Here is a 23,554-nt window from a genome sequence, read left to right as displayed (position 1 = left end):
ACAAAAGTAGAATACAGAACCCTTACATGTGCAAAGGGAGTCTCACTCCTGGCAGTTTAGAAAGCTAGCGCATTTAAAATGTGGCTATGGCAATTTGTATGTTTAAATTTAATGGATTAATTTACTTAAGTAAGATAAATTAGGACTAAGCTTAAGCGCTGGTGGCCTAGCTCCAAGTACGTGCGAATTTCGTCCCGGAGGTCGCGGGTTCGAACCCCGGCTCGCACCAATGAGTTTTTCGGAATTTATGTGCGAAATGTCATTTGATATTTACCAGTCGCTTTTCGGTGAAGGAAAACATCGTGAGGAAACCGGACTAATTTCAATAAGGTCTAGTTTACCCTTTGGGTTGAAAGGTCAGATGGCAGTCGCTTTCGTAAAAACTAGTGCCTACGCCAAATCTTGAGATTAGTTGTCAAAGCGGACCCCAGGCTCCCATGAGCCGTGGCAAATGCCGGTATAACGCAAGGAGGGATGAAATTAGGACTAAGCTTTAAAAAAAGCAGTAGGGTAGGGCCCAAGCTGCCGGTGGTCAGGGCTGCAGAGAGAGGAACCGCCGAACGGTCAATCAATTTTAATTTTGAGTGCAATTTAAAACCTTATCTTATTGACACCGTGTTTTTTTTGCCATAAAAATCACTTTGCTCATCTTGTCCTCCGCTTTCACGAGATTCTCATCATTGCTGATAGTGACGTATGATATGATGTTGCTTGAAATTATCGGAAGGCAAGCGCTAGCCTAAATACTGAGCTAGAACCATTTCGTGGCTTTTACTAGTCTATGTTTTCTGCCCTGACTGATTCATCAACTTACTTACTTAGCCAGCCCGATATCTCCAAAATTAGTTTTGGCCTCCAACACAAGAGGACGCCACTTTGTTCGGTATTGAGCGGTATCGCGCCAGCTTTCGCCAACGCCGAGCTCACGGAGGTCTACCTCCACTCTCATCATCCTCCTTGCGTTATCCCGGCATTCGCTGCGGCTCATGGGAGCCTGGGGTCCGTTTTGACAACTAATCCCAAGATTTGGCATAGGCACTAGTTTTACGAAAAGACCTTATTGGAATTAGTCCGGTTTCCTCACGATGTTTTCCTTCACCGAAAAGCGACTGGCAAATATCAAATGACATTTCTCACATAAGTTCCGAAAAACTAATTGGTACGAGCCGGGGTTCGAACCCGCGACCTCCGGATTGAAAGTCGCACGCTCTTACCGCTGGGCCACCAGCGCTTTTTTTAGGGTTCCGTACCAAAAAGGTACAAACAGGAACCCTTATGGTGCGACTCTGTCCGTCTGTCTGTCCGTCTGTCACATTCCTAAATATCTCGAGAACTACTAATGCTATCAACTTGAAACTTGGAATAGTTATGAACATTGTAAACCTCTACAAATAGAAAGTATAATTTTTTTAAATATATGAATTTTAATTGTAGAAAATGGCCAAAATGAATGGGGGCAAACTGTAAATTTCAAGTTACTAGGTCAAGTGGGATATCGTTAGAAAGAGCGCAAATTGAACGTAAATAAACTATTTTTTATAATTTTTTTGTCGTGGAAAAAAAAAGAATTTTGAAGGAAAATGTTAAAAAAAATACCGTTCCCCCCCCCCTTATCTCCGAAGTTTACCAACTAAAAATTATGAAAATTTTAGGAAACATTGGTTTTATGCTAAATATTACAGGAAAAATATAATTGTGTTTGTATCTTAGAAACTTTTTTTTTAATTCACAAAAAACTTTTCATATTTTTACTTTCAATTTACCCACCCTTGCGAATGTATATCGTACTTCAAATTAATACGAGATGTTATATTACGTAAACCGTCTTCTTTCCAATAAAGTAAAAACTGTTTAAATCGGTTAACATTATCAAAGAGGATCGAGTATTATAGAGAATGACTGTCAAAGTAAAATGTGTAATCACAGTGCATAGACTGCCATCTCTCGACACAAGCTTAAAACTTTTGAACCTCAGTTTTGACAATTTGGCCCATATTCTTAGCTTGATATGTTTTTAAATGTCAAATATTAATATTAGCGACATCTAGCCGAGCGTACCCCAAAGGTGTATCGCCATCTAGCTCACCGTACCTTTTTCTGTATGGTTTTGGGGTACGTTTTTTTCTTAGACTTTACCGGTCTTTACGAAGTTATATAGGTCTTTGACATTATAAAGAATTATCCCTGAAAAACCAACATAGTATACAGGTCGCGCAAATTAGTTAGCGAATTCACCGAGAGATGGCGCTATACACAATAATGCTCATTAGTACCTATACTTTTGTCTTCTAGTCAAGTCATTAGAGTTATACATATGAAAACATGAGATTATTTTAACTAGGTAGTTTGAAAGAAAGTTTATACGGGACCCTCGGTGGGCGAGTCCGACTCGCACTTGGCCGGTTTTTTTTTACCAGGTCTACCTCCACTCTATCTGCCGAAAGATATTTTGGGTGACCAGCAGACGTTCGGTCTCCCCAAGTAGGCCCTATTGACTGCGCGATCTTCACCTATTTTTTCAAGCCAACGGAGAGGATTCATCAACGCAGTCACTAAACTACAACTAAAGCACAGTAATAAAGAGTACTATCGTACAGTATGGCCACTCCCGCTCCCCGATGAAAGTGCCGCCCACTCGCTCTCGGTTACCTCACAGTTATCGTCTGTCAAAAACGCAATCAGTCGGCCTGTCATATCTCACTCATACAAGCATGGTACGCGTTCACCTACACGAGCTTATACTGTGTGCGTAGGAACGCGCCTCATTCATAATATTTGATCGCCAGTGGCCGAGGTGTGACTAAAGCTAGAAAGGTAAAATTCACAAGTTTTTTTAAGTTTTTTTTTAATAATAAATGGGCTTACTCTTGACCACAGACTAGCCAAAGGCAAAGACGTGGCCTACGATGGAGTGGGCTCGCCCAGAAGATGCCTGTTCACTCTTGATTTGAAGGTTGCCGGTTAATTCATAGTTCATAATAATTTATTGATAATTTAAAATTACATGTCCACTACTAGTACTACCAGTTGCAGTGCGTATTTACATTGATTTTAGGTATTATTGTACTATGTAGTTGTTTGGCCAATAAACTCAATATATTATTCTATTCTTTATTATTAATAAAGCAGCGACTCCACTAACGGCCAAGCCGGACCGTTATTAGGTACTATCTCCACCATCGCTAATTCTAACGCGATACTATCTCCGTATTTCGGGTGGTTGTCTATTGTTTGCCCGACAGTCATTTAACATAATATTCACTTGCCCGAATCTAACTTGCCTGAATTTCATTTGCCCGAATGATTTGTTTACCATAAAAATCATATGACATACTCGTTGTTTATCCGAATATTACCTTCCATAATCATACAATGCCATACTATTTGTTAGCCATATTATTAAGTGCAATAATATGGTTTCATAGAATATTCAAACGCCATAAGCAATTATTGCCATATTAATTGTTGCCCATATTATTACCTAACCTAACCTACTTTCTGATAGCAGTTTCATTTTCCAAGGGTCACAGTTCTAACCTAACCTAACCTACTTTTCCAGCAGTTTCATTCTCCAGGGGGTCACAGTTCTAACCTAACCTAACCTACTTTCTGATAGCAGTTTAATTTTCCAGGGGGTCGCAGTTCTAACCTAACCTAACCTACTGTCTGATAGTATTTTCATTTTCCGGGGGGTCACAGTTCTAACCTAACCTAACCTACTTTTCAAGCAGTTTCCTTTTCCAGAGGTTCACAGTTCTAACCTAACCTAACCTACTTTCTGATAGCAGTTTCATTTTCCAGGGGGTCACAGTTCTAACCTAACCTACTTTCTGATAGCAGTTTCATTCTCTAGTCCTTCTAGTACCTATTATAGTAGTTTTCGATTCTGCCAAAGCACATTATGGAAATTGACTTTTCTGGACGCTAATTTGTATGACAAATGATGGTATGGAATGTGGTAATTACGGATTTCGATTATTCTGACAAATGACATTATGGAAACTGACTTTATGGGAAACAAAGTTTCTGGCACTAGATTAATATAGTAAACAATGATTATGGCATAAGTTGTTATGAGAAACAATATTATGATTGTTGAATAGGATGGCAAATAAAATTATGGCAAATGAAATTCTGGCAAATGGGGGTATCCCATTTCGGGTCACTGCTTAAAAACTCATTATAATTAATGCTCACGGGCCTTATTCGCAACTACGCGACGAGGTATCAAAATTATATTGAAAGACAAAACCATGATTTATTTTTATACAAATCTATATTTCTTTTTCTATCAGCATTTAGATATTATCCCAGACTCTACCTACTTATGCCATACCATGTACCTAGCGTAAAGTTATAACACTTAGATAGTTCTACCCTCTTATATTATGTAAGAAAGGACTCCCCTCTGCCAACGAACTGTCCTGCAGTTTGGCAGAAGAATTCATGTTATCAAAAAAGGGTTTATTTTGAGAATAAACGATTTTTTTTATTCATTTTTAAAATTATTGAAAGTTAAAATGTTGTTCACTATCGATTAAAAGTCTAATTACCACCTTTAGAAGTTTAGACTGTAGCATTGATATTGAATTGGTATTAAAATTTAGTTTCCGAATAAACCTCAAATTCAAAAATTATACACTTAATTTAATTTATTTGTTTTTTGCACGATTTGCGTGTCAATTTTGACTTTTTTGGGGATGCGCATGTTATTTGATGGTATGTTATGTCACTTAGGTTTCATCGTTAACATAAATAAAGTAATTATTCTTATCAGTATGTTAGTCTTTACCAAGTCAAAATATAGCGATATGTAAGCGGAATTTTTGGGACAAAATAATTACGTAGAAATTTGTATACTGTATGTACAATCAACAACACAGCTGTGAATAGAAAGTGCCAAAAATATGTATGTAAATGTAAATATGTATATGTATGTACCTTAATGTACGTACAGGCAATAAAGTTTTGTACAATATACATATTTTCACCACACTAAGTAACTGGTAAAGACTTACTTTGCTATTCGAAAACAGATGGCAAAATTGCATTTTATCCACAAGAGTGCAAAGTAACTTCATACAAATTTTAACTTGATGTCTTAAGCTGGCTGGTAGAATTTACCTATAAATGATGATTTTGAATCATAAATATTGAATAAATCGATGGATTTTAGAATAATATTGAATGGTATCATGAGAGAATAAACGTGTGTACAGATATTTTAAATAAGTTTATACATACATACATACATACAATCACGCCTATATCCTACTAAGGGGTAGGCAGGTAATTTCCTGTGTACATGAGAATATAGTTAGACAAATCCAAGGTAAGACTATCTATATACTCAGCGACAGTCAAGCGGCACTCAAAGCCTTCACATCGCCCAGAGTTACCTCTAGACTGGTATTAAACGGCATCCAAGCTCTTAACAAGCTTGGAAGGCAAAACAAGGTGCAACTGGTATGGATACCGGGGCACGAAGGCTTCATTGGCAATGAAAACGCTGATGAACTTGCCAAGGCCGGATCTGAAGACAACTTCATAGGTCCGGAACCTTATGTGGGCCTTTCACAAGGAACCATCAGAACGGCTATGAAAGACCAAACAAAGGCTAGTCACCAAAAAGAGTGGGATGCCCTGGTTGGTCTGAAGCATTCAAAGCTCTTTATGCAGAGGGTAGACTCTGGATGGAGCAAAAAGCTAGGGAAGCTAGGCAAAAGACAACTCCAAATTATAACGGGGGTGTTCACAGGCCATTACGGGGTCAAAGGAATTTTGGCCAAGATGGGACACGCCGACAACACTGATTGTCGCATGTGTGGCGAAGAGGAAGAGACCGTCAGACATTTAATGTGTGAATGTCACGCCCTCGCCAGACAAAGAATGAAGAACTTTGAAGCAGGCTACCTGGCACCGAAGGACTTCAGAGAGCTACCCATGAGCCTCATCATCCGATACGTGGAGATGGTCGAGAAGCTCCTGAATAGCTGAAGGATCTTAGGATCGTAGGGGGTAATTGCACAAAAGATCCCGATGGGTCGAAGTGTATCCGTAAGGGCCCCCGCAGATTTAAGATAAGATAAGGGGTAGGCAGAGCATATATATGATCCACTCAAGTTTCTGCCACTCTTGGGAAAAAGGGGTCGAAAAAAAAAACGAAATTGTGACGTAAGTTTATCTAGAAAACAAAGCGGGACCATAAGAGTTCCTTTTTGGTACGGAACCCTAAAAATTCCGATTCATTGGGACGATGAACGTGACGAAAATGACTTAATCTTCAGGTAAAATGTTTTAAATAAATTAAAAAAAAAAAATACCTGTTGTATGAATGGATTAAAAAAATAGGTAGGTAGGAAGAAATATGAAGTATTCTTTTATACTACGGCGGTGGCAAACAAGCATACGGTCCGCCTGATGGAATGCTGACACCATAACCTATGGATGACTGCAACTCAAGGAGTGTCACATGCGCGTTGCCAACCCATTAGGAACTTGCAACATTTGCATTAGAAAGTTACAACTAATAAACGCTTCCGATGAAAAATGTCACTGTAATATTAATTAAACACGCCATTAACTCCTTTGCTACAGCTCAAACATACATTTTGAAAATTAATCTTCGACTTATACTCTTTACAGATACTTATTTCTTATTATAACTTAACACAAGGAAATAAAGGTTACTTCTGCAAACGACTTAAAAATTGATGTGTATAAAACAAATTGGTAATATCTTCAGCTCACCATTTTATTACAACATTCCAAATAATCTCTCTTAATCCTTAAAAATAAAGCAATAAAGGTTAAATTCGTTTAATTATGACATCATCGGCCGTAAATAATCAATGGGCAGCGAGTCAAATCGATTATCGCTTCTGAACGCATCTGCCATTCCAAATTTGAATAATTACAAGTTATAAAACAAACATGGCCGACATGAAACCAGCCATTAGGCGGTGTTACCTGTTGAAAAAACTGACGTGCCCGTAAATTACATTTTAACCATTTATTAATTGGTATGTTTTTCGTGAGTAGAATTGCTACTCAATTTGTGGGGGATGTGGACATTGCATACGGTATTTTTAAGTTAATAATTTAGTTATCGGTGATCTTAATAGGTTTACGCATTTTATTGTAAAACGATCCGCTTAAAATATTTGACGTATAAGTAGGTAATCATAATAAACTTATTTAATACAAACATTGTTAGTTATTTTATGGGAAAAAAATAACCACAATGTCTTTGCACACAGCTAGTTAGTTAGGACTAAGGACTATTTGATAAATAAAATAAATAAATATAGCCTGTCAACCAAAGTTTGGCAGTAGCAATGTACATCGAACTAAAGTATGGTATCCCTATAAAACGAACAGAAACCAGCAATGTACGTCGAACAGCCACAGATATTTTTTTTCAAGGGGCTCATTCGGCTCATTGGGTCTGCAGCATTGGAATGCCTCCCAAATAAAAAAAGCATATGAAACGCGTATACTCATCCTTTACTTCCTTACGAATTAGATAATGTATTAAAAAGGGACGGATATATGGTAGTTATTTCTCTTTTTCGTAGGGTGGAGGTTTCCACAGATAAGATACAAATGACACGCGAATATCCACCGATTTTCAAAACTAGTGTTGCTAGCCCGCGATTTTTCAAATTTGCCGCCTATTTCTAGTGACAAGATTTGGTTGACGGTCTATATTAGGGACACCTTACACAGATCGACTTAGACCCAAACTAAGCAAAGCTTGTACTATGGGAGCTAAGCGACGATATACATACATACTTAAATAGATCCATGACTCAGGAACAAATATCTGTGCTCATCACACAAATAAATGCCCTTACCGGGATTCGAGCCCAGGATCGCGGCTTAGCAGGCAGGGTCACTACCGACTGAGCCAGACCGGTCGTCAAATATCGTCGTGATATTCTGTTCCGGAAGCTTACAAAGTCACAAATAGTTGCCACTTGACTTCCTAAATTGCGCTGCATAGTCCAAACTAGTCTAATAGCCAGTTCCGGTGAAATCTGGGATGGAACGTGCTCACGAAAATATTTTTTTAAATAGGTAGTACCTATTTACTACTACTACACTTACTGAATGCAAGAATATCAAATTTATTTTTAAACTCTATTAAATTTAAACTATTTTTCAAATGCTGTAGATGCTGTAAATTTGGTCCAGGCTACATTTTTGTTACCTACCTTGTAGTATGGATGACTACGGCATCTTCAATTTGAATCATGCGATTTTGTTTATCCAATTTAATAGGTATGTTTTGATTGATTTAGGATCCAAATGGGTGTGTACGGTGGGATTCACAAAATCTGCCACAGAGCCCTATTTAACATTAAACGAAAACACCACTCATAGATTTAGATTCTTACTTTTTAAATCCCTGACTCCTTGTCAACCATAAACAAGTCAAAATAAATGAACGTCGTTCAAACAAATAACAATCGGAACAAACCACCAACGAACATTCCAATTTCGTAATTAAGTGACAGCTGATAACCGAAGAAGCACGGAAACGCACGAAAATCCCCGACAATCGGAGCGTGGCAACACTTGGGGGCATGCGACCGATCGCGCGATAACGTTCCAATTTTAATTAAATTAAGATTCCACCATAGATTATAAATCAGTAGATGACGGGTAGGTGACGTCATCATGGCACCACTTTTCCGTACGACAATATTTGATAGCCAGCTGGTTAACAAACATTCGTATTATTTTTATGGAGATTAAAAATATCGAAAAAAAGCGGTACAACGGTACTGATTGAAGATCGAGTTAGTTATATCTGTTTCTTTCAGTATATGGTATGTTTCATGAATGTACAGGATGACATCAGGTTATTTAGATCCTGATTATAATAGAGCAAGAGTCCCGACCTGCCAGACTGTTGCGACCGGCGGCAACGGTATGGCAATCACCATTGCATATCATATCATATGAATTTCTAACACATTACATACAAATCAGACATCCTTAAGAATTAAGGAAACTTAGTGTTATATTATTTTAACCTTTTGGTCGAAAAATTAGATAGTAAACATCGATACTAACTCTACATTTTCCTATAGTTTCATACTTGAGAAAATTAGGAAGGTCTGGCAGCCCTGGGTCCATAACCTTCCGTCTATATTTGTGTCTATGGAGTTCACGCCGGGAGATGGAGCTGTACTCAAAGCCACTCAATTCTCAAACCCGTACTCTTAAGGTTGATTTTTCGTTGTTCGCTCGCGTGTTTCGATGACATAATTAAAAGCATAAAAAAGCGAGCGATAGTAAATTATATGAACATTCATTTAAGGTGCATTTTAATAGTGATTGAATCGAATGGCGTGCACTATACGAGTAACAGTAATTAAGGACATAGTGCTGAACGAATGTAATCTCTATTAGCTGTCGATAAAATTGAAGTTTCTATGCTTTTATAAAGGTTTCGTGTTTTCGTATCGTTTTCGCTAAAAGGTCTGTTTTGTAGTTTTTACGGGAATAATCGAGTTAATATCGTGATCGCTTAATTAAATAGATATCTTCGTGAAACTGTTATTGGAATTAATGGCCCATTGGCGGCGTTATTGGCGAGTAATTTCGTTTTTGTAATGACTTTTATTATGTGTTTATGTCGTTTCTATAATATTGTTGGGATAATGATAATTGAGTAGGCATGTACTTTATATTTTTATCATGCATCGCTTAATGTGTCATATAAAATGATGGTAGGTATACATACATTTTTTTTTACTTTACTCTTTAGGTAAGAGTAGAAAATATGAGATAAAAAATCGGTAACGATCATTTAACTATTTGGCTAAAAATACGTTGGCAGAAATTTATAGCACTAAATCTCTTTAATACCTATTTACTATTTCGTTTATTTATCTTAACTCGTAATACTTACTTATTATTGCCAAAATAAAACTACAAATAACATTAAAATTATATTATCCACTTAATATCTACGATAGTATCAGACAACCCAATTATTTGCACTACTTATTAACCCCAAACTCTCTAACCATTACCCTCCCTAAAAAAAGCGGCAGATTCCATTTACAGTGTTGCCCACTTCCGCATTAAAAAACCAGTGTCGGAAGCGCCGGATGTGGCCGTTTAGTGTTGCCAGCGTGGGGCTGTGGGGTACCATGATGCTTATCACATTGTATTTACCCGCCACGCGACAAAATTAAATTTGGAATTAAACGGTAGTTTGCGTTTAACATTCGGTACAAAAAATACTGGATGAACTATTGTATATGCAGTAACGAATAAGCTTAGCGATACAATGAGGAAAATGTGCCAGTGTCTACGGCACCATGCTTATGGAGGATACCTAGTTTGTAATATTTTTAGTTTAGTTATGTATTTATTTTTAAATAATATTAGGTAACCTAAAATATTAGGACTTATGATTAGTATTTATTTATTTATTTTAAGGTTGATAAAGTGGACTTTTTGTATAAATAAATACACTCATACACAGCCAATGATTCTAGAAAGGATTAATTAACTTAATGGTTAAGGTAAAATAAAAAATAAGTATACATCAGCATATTTGTTTTATTCCTCTTATCTTATAATATTACAATATGACGAAGATCTCAACTACTATCAATAAATAACATTAATATTTAGAATTAAGCTTCGTTTAATTATAGGCTAGCAACATTACGGAACGTCCAAGCGACATGGCAACACAGTTTATACAAATGACAGAACAAGGACAAATCGCATAAAAAATAAAATAATATATATAGGTACTGCGACATAGATAATTTAGGTCGGCAACAGAAAGTCTTAAATTTCATAATCTTATAAAATTAGATCGACTGCCTGCGAATAATCTGAATTTTAAGAATGTGTATGGCAAACACATTCTTAAAATTATTCGCAATCTGTCAGATAAACCTGAAAAAAATCATAATCTTAAAAAATAAGACTGTATGTGGACAGTTGCGAAATTGTATGGAAATCCGTGCACTCGATCTGATTTCATAAGATTATGAAATTTAAAACTGACTGTTGCCGGCCTTAAGAAGGGCGCCACTTTCTACGTACCTGTCACATTTTTGATTTAAAACGATTTACATGGCAACAGTTTTATATGTAACAATGTTAGTTCCATTTTATTTCATTTCCACTATTTTAGGCACAATAAATATTTATATTAATTGCTATTGGATTAATTTGTGTTTCATTTAAGACAAAAAAAATATTACACTGTAATAATTATCTATTTATGCAATTTGTCCGAGTTAGCTAAGATTTACAGTTGAAAATAAGTTAAAAATCATGCTTAGGGCAGAAGTTTTAATAAGCATGATTTTTAACTTACTTTACAAATTGCCATGGAAAGACTGCAACTGAATAAAAAATAATGTAGACAAAAATGAAATCAATATTACTACATTTAAATTGTTGTCAAACATATTGGCACCGTCCTGCAAGAATATCTTTAATTTTTCATTTACAACTATTTTCTCTGATATTTATTATGAAAAACCGAAAATACATTTTACATCTTTAACAGAATCTTAAGAGCTGTATTCAATGAAGGTTTTTAAATACGCACATGTAACTGTACATAATAAGCATTAAAACACTCGCGTTGTCTTATTATGATACTCGCTTTTTGGCTCGTTTCATAAAACAACACTCATGTTTTAATGCCTCTCATTATGCACCAGTCACATGTCACATCAATAACTATTTACTTTTCACGGTAGACTTGGGAAAGATTAAATACAGAGAAAACTTCAAAAACAAAAATATTTAAAAATGCTTCCAAACATCCTAAACGTTAATCAATAATAATTATACCTAATCGATAAAAAGCATAGTCAGTTCTTTGCGATATATTTACATTTACAACTAGCTTACTACAGAATAAATATAAATACAAGAGAATTTCGCTATTCGCTATTTACAATAATTTACAACATGGAATGACGATTTGTACGTTATTTTATTTTACTTGTCTATGCCTCGAAATCGGTTTTTGAAAATCGAATCTAAAATTCCGCCAGATACATCTCTGACATTAGAAATGGCGCGAAAAACAAATTGTCTAACGGATGACAACACTTCGCGTGCTTATTTTTTAATTTACCGAATTTTTTTGACTGACGAAAGGTGTGTCAGAGTAGGTATGGGTTTTATAGCCTGTTAAGCGACTTCCGTCACTAGAAATAAGCGGACATACATTTGAGAACAAAATTATGATGGCGAATAATAGTAATTTGAATAAAAAACAATAAGAACAATTTCATGTTTTACAACTTTTTCATGTTTTAAAAATATAGTTGGATGATATGTTTTCGCAGTTTTTACCATTATTAATATGCATCAATTGCACCAATATAACAAACACAATTTGATTATACTTGAAATCAAATTACAATTTCGATAACAACGCTAAGCCTCGTTTGCAAGGGGTCAAGTAACTCGACTGTTTATACAAGTCGAGAGACTCGACCCCTCACTGCACTTGAAAGATTTCATAAATATGCATTTAAAAGACATAATCTAGCTTACAATACCTATACATATATGTCACATTAACATTTTGGCATTTGACATTTATGATATGACTAGTCCATTTGACACTCCGAGTCCCTAAAAATGTCAACCACTTTATAATGCAAGTATGTAAAATAATATTCTTACATGCAATGGTGTTCACAGATATTGACGAGTTTTGACACATTCTGTAAAAATTGGCAAAATCTATATGACTTGCCTGAAAAATATCACGACAAGCCTAAATGCAATGTAAGACTTAAGACATACTGTACAAATACACAATCGATCATAGTCGATTTGTGCTAAAATCTGCTTCACCAAAATGACAGTCATATGACAGATTCTATGAAAAGTCTTGTGACTGTTTCCATACACGTTTAAGGTATGATTGACACCGTGACACCGACAAACTCCATAAACGTAGATTCTCACTGAGTCACTTGTATGAAAGATTTCAACGCTTCCACTTCACTTTGGCGTTTAGGAACCGGATGTATCAATCAAAAACTGTTCAGGCCGTTCGGCCGTCACCTGACACTACACTAGGCTGCTCAGCGGCGCGCGTGACGTCACTGGCGACGCCGGCAGAGGCTGCAGTGGCGCCGGTGGCTGCTGCGGGAAATACACTCCGGGCTCGTTTGAAAACTGGGGGTGCATCGGCAGTGGCGTATGCGGCATCCCCGACGGTCTCGACTCGTGGTAAAGTATCGGAACGCGCACCAGCCGCTGCGCCGCGTGCGCCATATTAGCCGCCTCTAACTCAGCAGCCAACTGCCTCTTCCATTTATTACGTCTGTTCTGAAACCAGATCTTCACCTGCGTCTCCGTCAAGTGAAGACTCGCCGCTAAGCCGGCGCGTTCGGAACTGCTCAAATACCGTTTCATATCAAACGTTGATTCGAGTTGGAACACTTGGGATCGCGAGAAGACTGTTCTAGTCTTCTTCTTTCTTTTTCCTAGGTTGGTGTTGGGGTCTCGCTTTTCGTCTTTGTCAAAGTCATCGCTTTCATCGACGTCGGGGTCTGAGTCTTGAGGGTCTTGCTGTTGGGGGTAGAGTGCGGGGTGCAGGCGGGGGGAGGAGCGGGAGGGCGAGGGAGGGGTGGGTGCGCGCGGCGGGGAGCGCGGGCGGGGGGAGCCGCCGGCTGAGCCTTCCTCATTCGTGATGTCTTCTGTAACAATGAGAAAAAGAGTTGAGTAAAGTACGTTAGACCATGAGTAGGTCGGTAGAAAAGTGTCCTCTGCGTAATTTTTTACGTTTCAGATACTATAAGGTAAAATCAGAAACGATCATTCAAATGGCTTCATCGCTTTTAAATCAGCGGCCATTCACCCAAATCCCCGTTATATACTTATACAAAATAATGAATAAATATTGGGGGACACCTTACACAGATCTATCTAGCCCCAAATTAAGCAAAGCTCGCACTATGAGTGCTAGGCGACGATGCACAGACTTATATTATACAGGCAAAAGCCCGCGGCTTCGCTCGCGTTAGAAAGAGACAAAAAGTAGCCTATGTCACTCTCCATCCCTACAGCTCGATAGTTGTGGAGATCCACTTAAAAAATCACGACAATTCGTCGCTCCGTTTTGCCGTGAAGGACGGACAAACAAACAGACTTTTCCATTTATAATATTAGTATGGATATATAAATCTTCTAGAATCTCCAAGCCAATACCATTCCAGTCGACTAGCTACTGTTTTATTGATTGTTTACCCGCGCCATAAAATCACAGCTAACCTACAAAAACGGCTTATTCGCTTTGATTACAATCGGTTGCGAGGCTTCCAGGATCCTATTACTGTCGCTTACGTTTTACGCCTCCGATTAGATTACGGACTAACGCCTGGTGACACAACGTTTTGTGTTTATGTATAGTATTTTGATTCTGATTTAATCGTTTGTTTTGATACGACCTTGCCGTTTGCGAAATGAAACCAGAATGTTCGACAACCGGTGGACTACTTAACCACGTTCTGAGTTCGAATCCCGGGCTATTTTATTTGTGTCATGAGCACAGCAAATATCTGTGCTCACTCCAAATAAATTATATACTCAATGGCAGTCATATTACTTTTTCTTTGACATTTTTTTTGTTAATCATTAGGTATAGCAAAGGCAACATAAACAAAAACGAAAAAAAAAATGTTTATTTATTCACGTATGACGAGATGTTTCACGAGATTACATGTAGGATTAGTCTGTAAGTGGTATATATGTATAACTAGCTTTTGCCCGCGGCTTCGATCGCGTTAGGAAGAGACAAAAAGTAGCCTATGTCACTCTCCATCCCTTCAACTATCTCGACCTAAAAAATCAATTCGTCGCTCCGTTTTGCCGTGAAAGACGGACAAACAAACAGACACACACACTTTCCCATTTAAAATATTAGTATGGACTAACTAAATAAAAATAAAAAAGTTCTAGTTTAAAAGTTGTAGCCCATTGTGATAGAAACATATCAAACAGTTATTCTAGCCTTTACAATAAAAGGCCATTCCCATCTGCATTCTAAATTCAAAGTCGCTTCTAGCCATTGATTACCGAGTAGGTATCTGCGAGTAATGGTCGGGAGTGGTGTAAGATTTACGATGCCCGAGGCTTGAGTTTAGCCACAGACAAAGTAGAGTTCTGCGTAACGGTTGTCTATGAAATGAACTGGAGAATAGGGTTGTACTCGGACGAGACGGCTTTGTCGTTAGAAAGTGCAGTATTTGAAAATAGATAGTTTAGAAAGATCGTTCTACAATTAAATTTGAGTGGGTAAACATAATGAGATTATGAGTAGACTATAATATGAGTTTAATCATTTTAGTTGTATGTAACAAAGCGACAGACTGCGAATAATATAATAATCAACAGTAGGTTCAACTTCAAGAAAACTACAATTTTAAAATGTTATAAGTTGAACAAGAATAAGGCCTTGATTAGTTAATAAGTCAGTGTAAACGAGGGTTAATATAACCTCAAAATAACTGACAAAGATATTCAATAAAATCCATTGATTTATCGTAAAAATAATGAAGTAAAATAAACGTGTGTGGTCTACGCAAGTGTAGGTGCAAAATACATAGTAAACTAATATAATACATCGACGGCGCCTTCGAAAATTCATTGCTGCGTTCGAAATTCAAAATTCGAAAATGGACGCGTGAAACCAAATGTCATCAACACTGTTGAACGAATCACTACAATTCAATTCAGAGCATTCTACGCTCATTCTAAACCGAACTCTGTGAGTTATAACATAGGGTTTAAATTCAATAGGAAGGGATTTTACTTTTAAAGTGAAAACAAAGATAGTGTGCCAGTATTAATTGAGCTTAGGATGTCGTTTGTTAGAGAAGTATGGAGGGGCCTTTAAAAATTGGTTAGTTGTCTGTGATTGAAATTGATTTTCGAAGCCGTACAGCATAAGCCTTTGTTGGTGGTGCGTTGCTTACAAATGCTTACCAGTTTAAGCAGTTTACGAGTTGCCTGCATTAGATATCGTTAGGTTCCAATTTGCTTAATGTATAGATTTTAATGAATTCGGGGAATTGCTAACGGTACTAATGGATTAATTATTACGAATGTACAAATTATTCTTTGCTAGTGTTTCTCTGAAATTATATAACAGTTATGTACACTGAATAAAAACAGTAAAATGAAACAGGTTTGTTGTAAAGCTTTTAGCTACTTAGCACAAAATAAAAAATAATATATTTTTCATCACACCCGCACTTTAAATGTGCTATTGCACGCAGGCGGAGCGTGAGTAATAGAAATATCGTTACCCAAGGGAATAATGAAATTTCTTGTACCGTACTTAACTTTTTTACATCTATTTACATATTTTTTTACATTGCGAGTGTGATGAAAAACATTGTGTGTAACTCGGGGAGTACGAATATTACTAACTCGAGTCTTTAAATCGCTCCGGCAAGCCGTCGCGATTTAACTTACTCTCGTTAGTAATATTCAACTTTCTCCCCTTGTTGCACAATGTACTATTAATATCCTGCCATCATGTTATATACTACTTACCTAAATCTATAACTAGTAACTGTTACACAAAGGTATTAACGTTTATAATGTAAGGAGTAGGAGGCCATCTAATGTACCGTTTTCACACACATGAAGTCATTTTAGTCACTCAACACTAAAATGCCACCATATATTACCAAATAAAATAATTCCCGCCGTTTTCACCGGTCTACCAACATAACGAACGCAAACCACAGATAAAACTAAATAGCTAGAATATTAAAACGCGACATTGCATCCAAACGCGTTTGGCGCGAACGCGTATCTAAATCATAAGTGCGAGCGAGACAGCTATAGTTTCCAATGTTTCATGTTTTCAAACTTCAGTGTTGCTATACGTGAATAATACTTCCCATTGTGCGCTCGGTTAGGGCCGCGTGAAATGGCGGGCTTTGTTCAGTGTTTCGGGAATTAAAACGGGGTTGAAAGAGCAAAGATGTGATGATGATTGCTTTTCCAGTTGAGATGTGAGATGAATATTGGGGTGGGGTTACTGTGATTGTGTTTTTCCAATCTTTTAAGTTTGTAGTATATTACAGGGTGGCCCAAAATTACGTTGACAAAGAATAGTAAAATGTTGAAATGAACCAAAATATCGAAGTAACCGAAAATATTTTTTGGGCCTATATATATTGTATATTTCTACATTCACCATGGATATTTCAACAGCATTCATGTCCATTTCGCAAGGTTTGCAATGTAGATGAATTGTGTAAGTAAACATTTTTTCCAGATTCATGAGTTCGATACGTTTCAACCTACTTAAGTAAATTCACATCATTAATGATACATCTAATGGGTTAATTCTTTCATTTCCAGCCTTATCAGCTATCTCATTTCCGGTTATTCCTTTATGTGACGGGATCCACATAAAGGAACTTTCAATTCCCTTTTTAACCCCCGACGCAAAAACGACGGGGTGTTATAAGTTTGACGTGTCTGTCTGTCTGTTTGTCTGTCTGTCTGTGTGTGTGTCTGTCTGTGGCATCGTAGCTCCCGAACGGATGAACCGATTTAGATTTAGTTCCTTTAGTCTGAAAGTTGAGTTAGTCGGGAGTGGTCTTAGCCATGTTTCAGGAAAATCGGCCTACTATGGGGCGGTCGGAGGTTTTTCAATTTAATTCTTATAAATAGTAATCATTATCTTAAAAATTTTATACAAAGTTTTGAAATGTATTTTAAAACTTTCTAAAGTTTAAATGAAGCAAAAATGCATGTGATGTTGCCATACGTAAAAACGTATGAAGTAAAGCTTGTGCTCAATCAGTGCGATAACGCCGGTAATCGGTTACGCGACGCCTTACCAGTGTAATCCTCTGACGTAACCGAGACTGGCAAGAAGTGGTAGTCTGGGACAGTCTAGCTTTTTTAATAACAATATGAGTAATGGCAAAGAGGATCAAGTATTATAGAGTATTGTAGTTACTGTCGAAGTAAAATATGTAATCACAAGTGCATAGACTGCCATCTCTCGACACAAGCTTAAAACTTTTGAACCTCAGTTTTGACAATCAGAATATGAATTTTCAGATTATTTCTAATTAACAATCTGTAAAGTCATCATTCATGTGATGAAAAATATGAAATAAGTATTTAGTAGTAGTAGTAAATACTTTTCCCCTCACTAGCTCGGAAACACGTGTTTTGTCCTTTTATACCAGCGGGTAAAAACGCATTTTATCCACTAGTGGGTAAAGTAATTTGACCTTGAATAAAGTCAAATTAACTGCTGTAAAATTGATAAAAGTAGGTGAATCTAGTAATAAAGATGATTTACCACCTGTGGAACTACTGGAAGCAGTAATAAACGCATTTTTTGCGTTGTAGTTTCCTCGCTATAGTGAGGGGAAAAGTTTTGTGTTACTCTCGGGTGCAAATGTATTTTACTTCTCGTGTGTTAAAAAACTCGCAAGTTCAGGATTCTATTCTCGAACCACTCGCTTCGCTCGTGGGTCAACTATAGAATCCTTTCACTTGCTCGTTTTTCAATTCCACACTCGGCGTTAAAATACAACTTTGCCCCCTTGTATAACAAATAACTATTATTGCATAGAACAAATTACAAGTACAGTGAATGATTATAATGGTTATGTACAAAGGCGAGCTTATCCCTTAAAGGGATCTCTTCCAGCTAACTTTAGAATAACTGAGAGAGAATAACATAATCCTAATCATAATCATAATCATAACTTAACCTAACCACAAAATTAAAATTTTGAAAAACGCCCTGTCCGCAACATAGTGGACCGATTTTCATAAAACATGGCTAAGAACACTCCCAACTAACTCAGCTTTCAAACAAAAAAACTAAATTGAAATCGGTTTATCCGTTCGGGAGCTACGATGCCACAGACAGACACACACACACACAGACAGACACGTCAAACTTATAACACCCCGTCGTTTTTGCGTCGGGGGTTAAAAATAGGAGATGGTAGACATGCATTTACCTCTAGGTGGGGACCTGTCGTGGGGTCGCCAGTACCACGGAGGCATCAGCTGTCCGTACCGCCCCGCGAGGGCGCTCCACTGTGTGATCAGGCCCAACCTGGAACAAAACAGATGCTATATAATCATAAAATTAATATTTTGAAAAAACCCCCGACCGCGACATAGTGGTCCGATTTTCATGAAACGTGGCTAAGAACGCTCCCGACTTGCTCAGCTTTCAGACAAAAAAAAACTAAATCTAAATCGGTTCATCCGTTCGGGAGCTACGATGCCACAGACAGACACACACACAGACAGACAGACAAACAGACAGACAGACACACACAGACAGACACGTCAAACTTATAACAGGGCGTCGTTTTTGCGTCGGGGGTTAAAAACAACAGCCAATACTCGTGATGAGTATGATTATTAATAAATAATTTCGCGTAAAATTCTTCGCAGATGTATGTATGTAGATGCTAGCGTGGGGACCACAGGCCCCGTAGCCGAATTATAATATTTATAGTCTGATATTACCATCCGTAATATCCGTCCATAATCCTTGTAAAGCTTGCTACTTCTATTCAATCTAAAACTATCATCGTAGTCGAGCAAAAAGTGAAAACTCACACTTTTAGTTTCATCGCAATCGCTTTCACAAAGGGGATCTAACTTTTCACTTACAACTCACAATATAAGAATAACAACAAAAAGAAAAGGTAATAAATCACTTTGGAGGAAATAGAGAGAATCGCGGGAAACAAGCTTTCTCACTTTGCGGGAATCGAGATGTCGATAGTATCGATTGCGGGACAAAGAGTATTGCGCTGCCCTGGGGGCTAGGGTGGGGGCTTAATTTGTCGATAATTTAAAGTTTGCATATTAAAGTACTGGGTGCGTAGCCAAATGGCACAATCGCTCAGGAAACGAAACGCTCGTAGATAGGTATCTATCTCTATCGCTCGTGCGTATTGGCGTGACAGAGCCAGACTACCCCTCGCGGCGTTTAGTTTTCGTTTCGCGTCACAGAAATGCCATTCGGCTATGGCACCAGTTAACTCTGGTTCATAACAAACTAGTTTTTCCCGCGGCTTCGCTTGCGTTAAGTTCGAAAATTGTGGAATGATCCATATAAACTTCCATCCCCCATTGTAGGGGGTTAGAAAGAGACAAAAAGTATCATATGTCACTCTCCATCTCCGTTTTAAAGCATCACCTCAATTCGTCGGTCCGTTGTGCCATGAAAGACGGACAAACAAACAGACACAGACTTTCACATTTATAAAATTAACTATGGATATTACCACAGCTCGGACACTGGCGATCAAATATATGAAAGAGGCGTGTTCCTAGCACACAGTCTAAGCTCGTGTAGGTGAACGCGTACTATGCTTGTATGAGTGAAATATGACAGGCCGACTGTTCACATTTTTGACAGGCGGTAACTGTGAGGTAACCGAGAGGGGGTGGGCGGCACTTTCAGCGGGGAGCGGAAGTGGCCATACTGTACGATAGTACTCTTTATTATACTGTGATATTACCAAGGTTTCGACGCTGGTTTTTACTTATCTTGGTTGCGGACAACTCTGAAATAAGGTTTTCATGCCAGCCAATGCCTAAAAGTATGTCTATTTTTTTTCCCCTCACTAGCTCGGAAACACGTGTTTTGTCCTTTGATACCAGCGGGTAAAAACGCATTTTATCCACTAGTGGGTAAAGTAATTTGACCTTGAATAAAGTCAAATTAACTGCTTTAAAATTGACAAAAGTAGGTGAATCTAGTAATAAAGATGATTTACCACCTGTGGAACTACTGGAAGCAGTGATAAACGCATTTTTTGCGTTGTAGTTTCCTCGCTATAGTGAGGGGAAAAGTTTTGTGTTACACTCGGGTGCAAATGTATTTTACTTCTCGTGTGTTAAAAAACTCGCAAGTTCAGGATTCTATTCTCGAACCACTCGCTTCGCTCGTGGTTCAACTATAGAATCCTTTCACTTGCTCGTTTTTCAATTCCACACTCGGCGTTAAAATACAACTTTGCCCCCTTGTATAACAAATAACTATTAATGTCTTTTTGCCATAGGTACAATAAGTGTGTTGGATTAGAACTCTTGCAAATTCAAGAAATTTTCTTTCTATTAAATTATGATGAAGTAAGTAACTTTTGCGAGCTTTTGCCCGCGGCTTTGCTCGCGTTAAATTCGAAAATTTCGGAATGCTCCATACAAACTTCCACCCCCATTTTAGGGAAGAGGGGTGTTAGAAAGAGACAAAAAGTAGCCTATGTCACTCTCCATCCCTTCAACTATCTGCACTTAAAAAATCACGTCCAGTCATCGCTCCGTTTTGCCGCAAAAGACGGACAAACAAACAGACACACACACTTTCCCCTTTATAATATTAGTATGGATATATATAAATTTTTGTTTTTTAATATGTCGACACCGTTACATGCATCATAATCACGGGTAACTGAAGATGGCTAGTACACAAGTTCCGTAGACGGTATTTGAATAACTACCTAATCGTAAAATGACAATTTAAATCGATACTTTACCACAACACAAGTGCATCACTAGTGACGTACCTCTATTCAGCTCGATATCGACATTGAGATTGCTTGTCAATGGCTATTCAGCGGCTAATTGCAATCGCGTAGATTGTCGATACCTCAGGGATAGTGGTAGCGATGTAGTTGTAGATTTGTGTACCAATGTTATAAGGTATCAAAGCTGTAATGGAAAATGATGTCCAGAATTTTTCGTCGTCTGGAGGGTTTTAGAATGTCGCCTAATGATTTTGTCTTGCGTTGAAAGTTTATAATTAAAACAATAGCTAAAAATACAATAATTCGACTTTATCAACCTTAAAATCTATATATATAAACGGCAAAGTCCTGAGTGACTGACTGACTGACTGACTTAAATCAACGCACAGCCCAAACCGCTGGTCCTAGAGATTTCAAATTTGGCACGTAGATTCCTTATATAGTGTAGAGGAGCACTAAGAAAGGATTTTCCAAAATTCACCTCCTAAGGGGGTCAAATGGGGGTTCAAAGTTTGTATGGGGAAACAAAATTAGTTTGACTATTTTATTCGAAACTTCACAGGAAGATTCCTTAAGACATATGACTGACTACGTGTTTCAGGTTTTTTGAAAATTTAACCCCTAAAAGGGTGAAAAGGGGGCGATAAAGTAAAAAAATCAATATGGGTATCGTTTTTATGGTTTATCGGGTCGCTGATCACGATAAATACAACGTTTTTAAAATCTAACGAGGCGGAAGTGAAATACCTTCTCCCCTGTTGTGGTGCAATGGGGTTTAAATATATAAAAGAAGATATTGACTGACTGATTGACATATCAACACACGTCTAGAGATTTCAAATTTGGCACATAGGTTCCTTATATGGCGCAGAGGAGCACTAAGAAAGGATTTTTCAAAATTCTCCTCTTAAAAGGGTGAAATGGGGGTTCAATGTTGGTATGGGGAAACAATATTAGTTTGTCTATTTTATTCGAAACTTCACAGGAGGATTCCTAAAAGGCATATAACTAATACATGTTTTAGGTTTTTTGAAAATTTGACCCCTGAAGGGGTGCAAAGGGGGTAAAGTCAAAAACACAATATGGGTATCGTTTTTATGGTTTATCGGGTCGCTGGTCACGATAAATACAACGATTTTATAATCTAATGAGGTGGAAAAGAAACGTTCCCCCCTGTTGTTCTGCAATGGGGTTAAAATATCCAAAATAGCCATAAGTATAGCTTTAGTTTTTATCTTTACTTCTGGTTCAAGAGATTTCAAATTGACACGGAAGTTCCTTAGAGGAGCACTAAGAAAGGATTTTTCAAAGTTCACCTCCTAGCATGATAATTTGACAGGGGCAAGGACAGGGACAGGGCCATCGATAGGGACAGGGACAGGGACAGGAACGGGATAGGGTTAGGGTTAGGGATAGGGATAGGGATAGGGATCGGGATCGGGATAGGGATGGGGATAGGGATAGGGATAGGGATAGGGATAGGGATAGGGATAGGGATAGGGATAGGGATAGGGATAGGATAGGGATAGGGATAGGGATAGGGATAGGGATAGGGATAGGGATAGGGATAGGGATAGGGATAGGGATAGGGATAGGGATAGGGATAGGGATAGGGATAGGGATAGGGATAGGGATAGGGATAGGGATAGGGATAGGGATAGGGATAGGGATAGGGATAGGGATAGGGATAGGGATAGGGATAGGGATAGGGATAGGGATAGGGATAGGGATAGGGATAGGGATAGGGATAGGGATAGGGATAGGGATAGGGATAGGGATAGGGATAGGGATAGGGATCGGGATCGGGATCGGGATCGGGATAGGGATAGGGATAGGGATAGGGATAGGGATAGGAATAGGGATAGAAATAGGGGACGGGGACGGAATAGGGATAGGGGCGGAGATGGGGACAAAGATAGAGATAGGGATAAGATAGGGATTGGGGTCGGAATAATCGGTCGGCAATCGATATCTAGGCAGTGTAAAATGCAGGTGGCTCA

At 37.9% G+C, this 23,554-nt stretch overlaps 1 protein-coding gene across 1 annotated transcript in view; it reads right to left on the bottom strand.

Moving 5' to 3' along the window:
• Positions 1-10,584: 10,584 nt before the first annotated feature.
• LOC125238348 (homeobox protein Hmx-like) overlaps positions 10,585-23,554 on the bottom strand; it is a 49,830-nt gene continuing 36,860 nt past the window's right edge. Inside the window, exons 3-4 of the mRNA XM_048145648.1 lie at positions 19,023-19,120; positions 10,585-13,712 (exon numbers count right to left, since the gene is read on the bottom strand). Of these exons, the coding sequence (XP_048001605.1) occupies positions 13,081-13,712; positions 19,023-19,120 (730 nt within the window). The 3' untranslated portion in view covers positions 10,585-13,080. The remainder of the gene's footprint in view (positions 13,713-19,022; positions 19,121-23,554) is intronic.

This window comes from Leguminivora glycinivorella, chromosome 23 (genome assembly GCF_023078275.1).
Source record: "Leguminivora glycinivorella isolate SPB_JAAS2020 chromosome 23, LegGlyc_1.1, whole genome shotgun sequence".
In the NCBI taxonomy this organism is placed as follows: domain Eukaryota; kingdom Metazoa; phylum Arthropoda; class Insecta; order Lepidoptera; family Tortricidae; genus Leguminivora; species Leguminivora glycinivorella.
The sequence above is the reverse complement of the archived record's forward strand: the minus strand, read 5'-3'. Positions and strand labels throughout refer to the sequence as shown.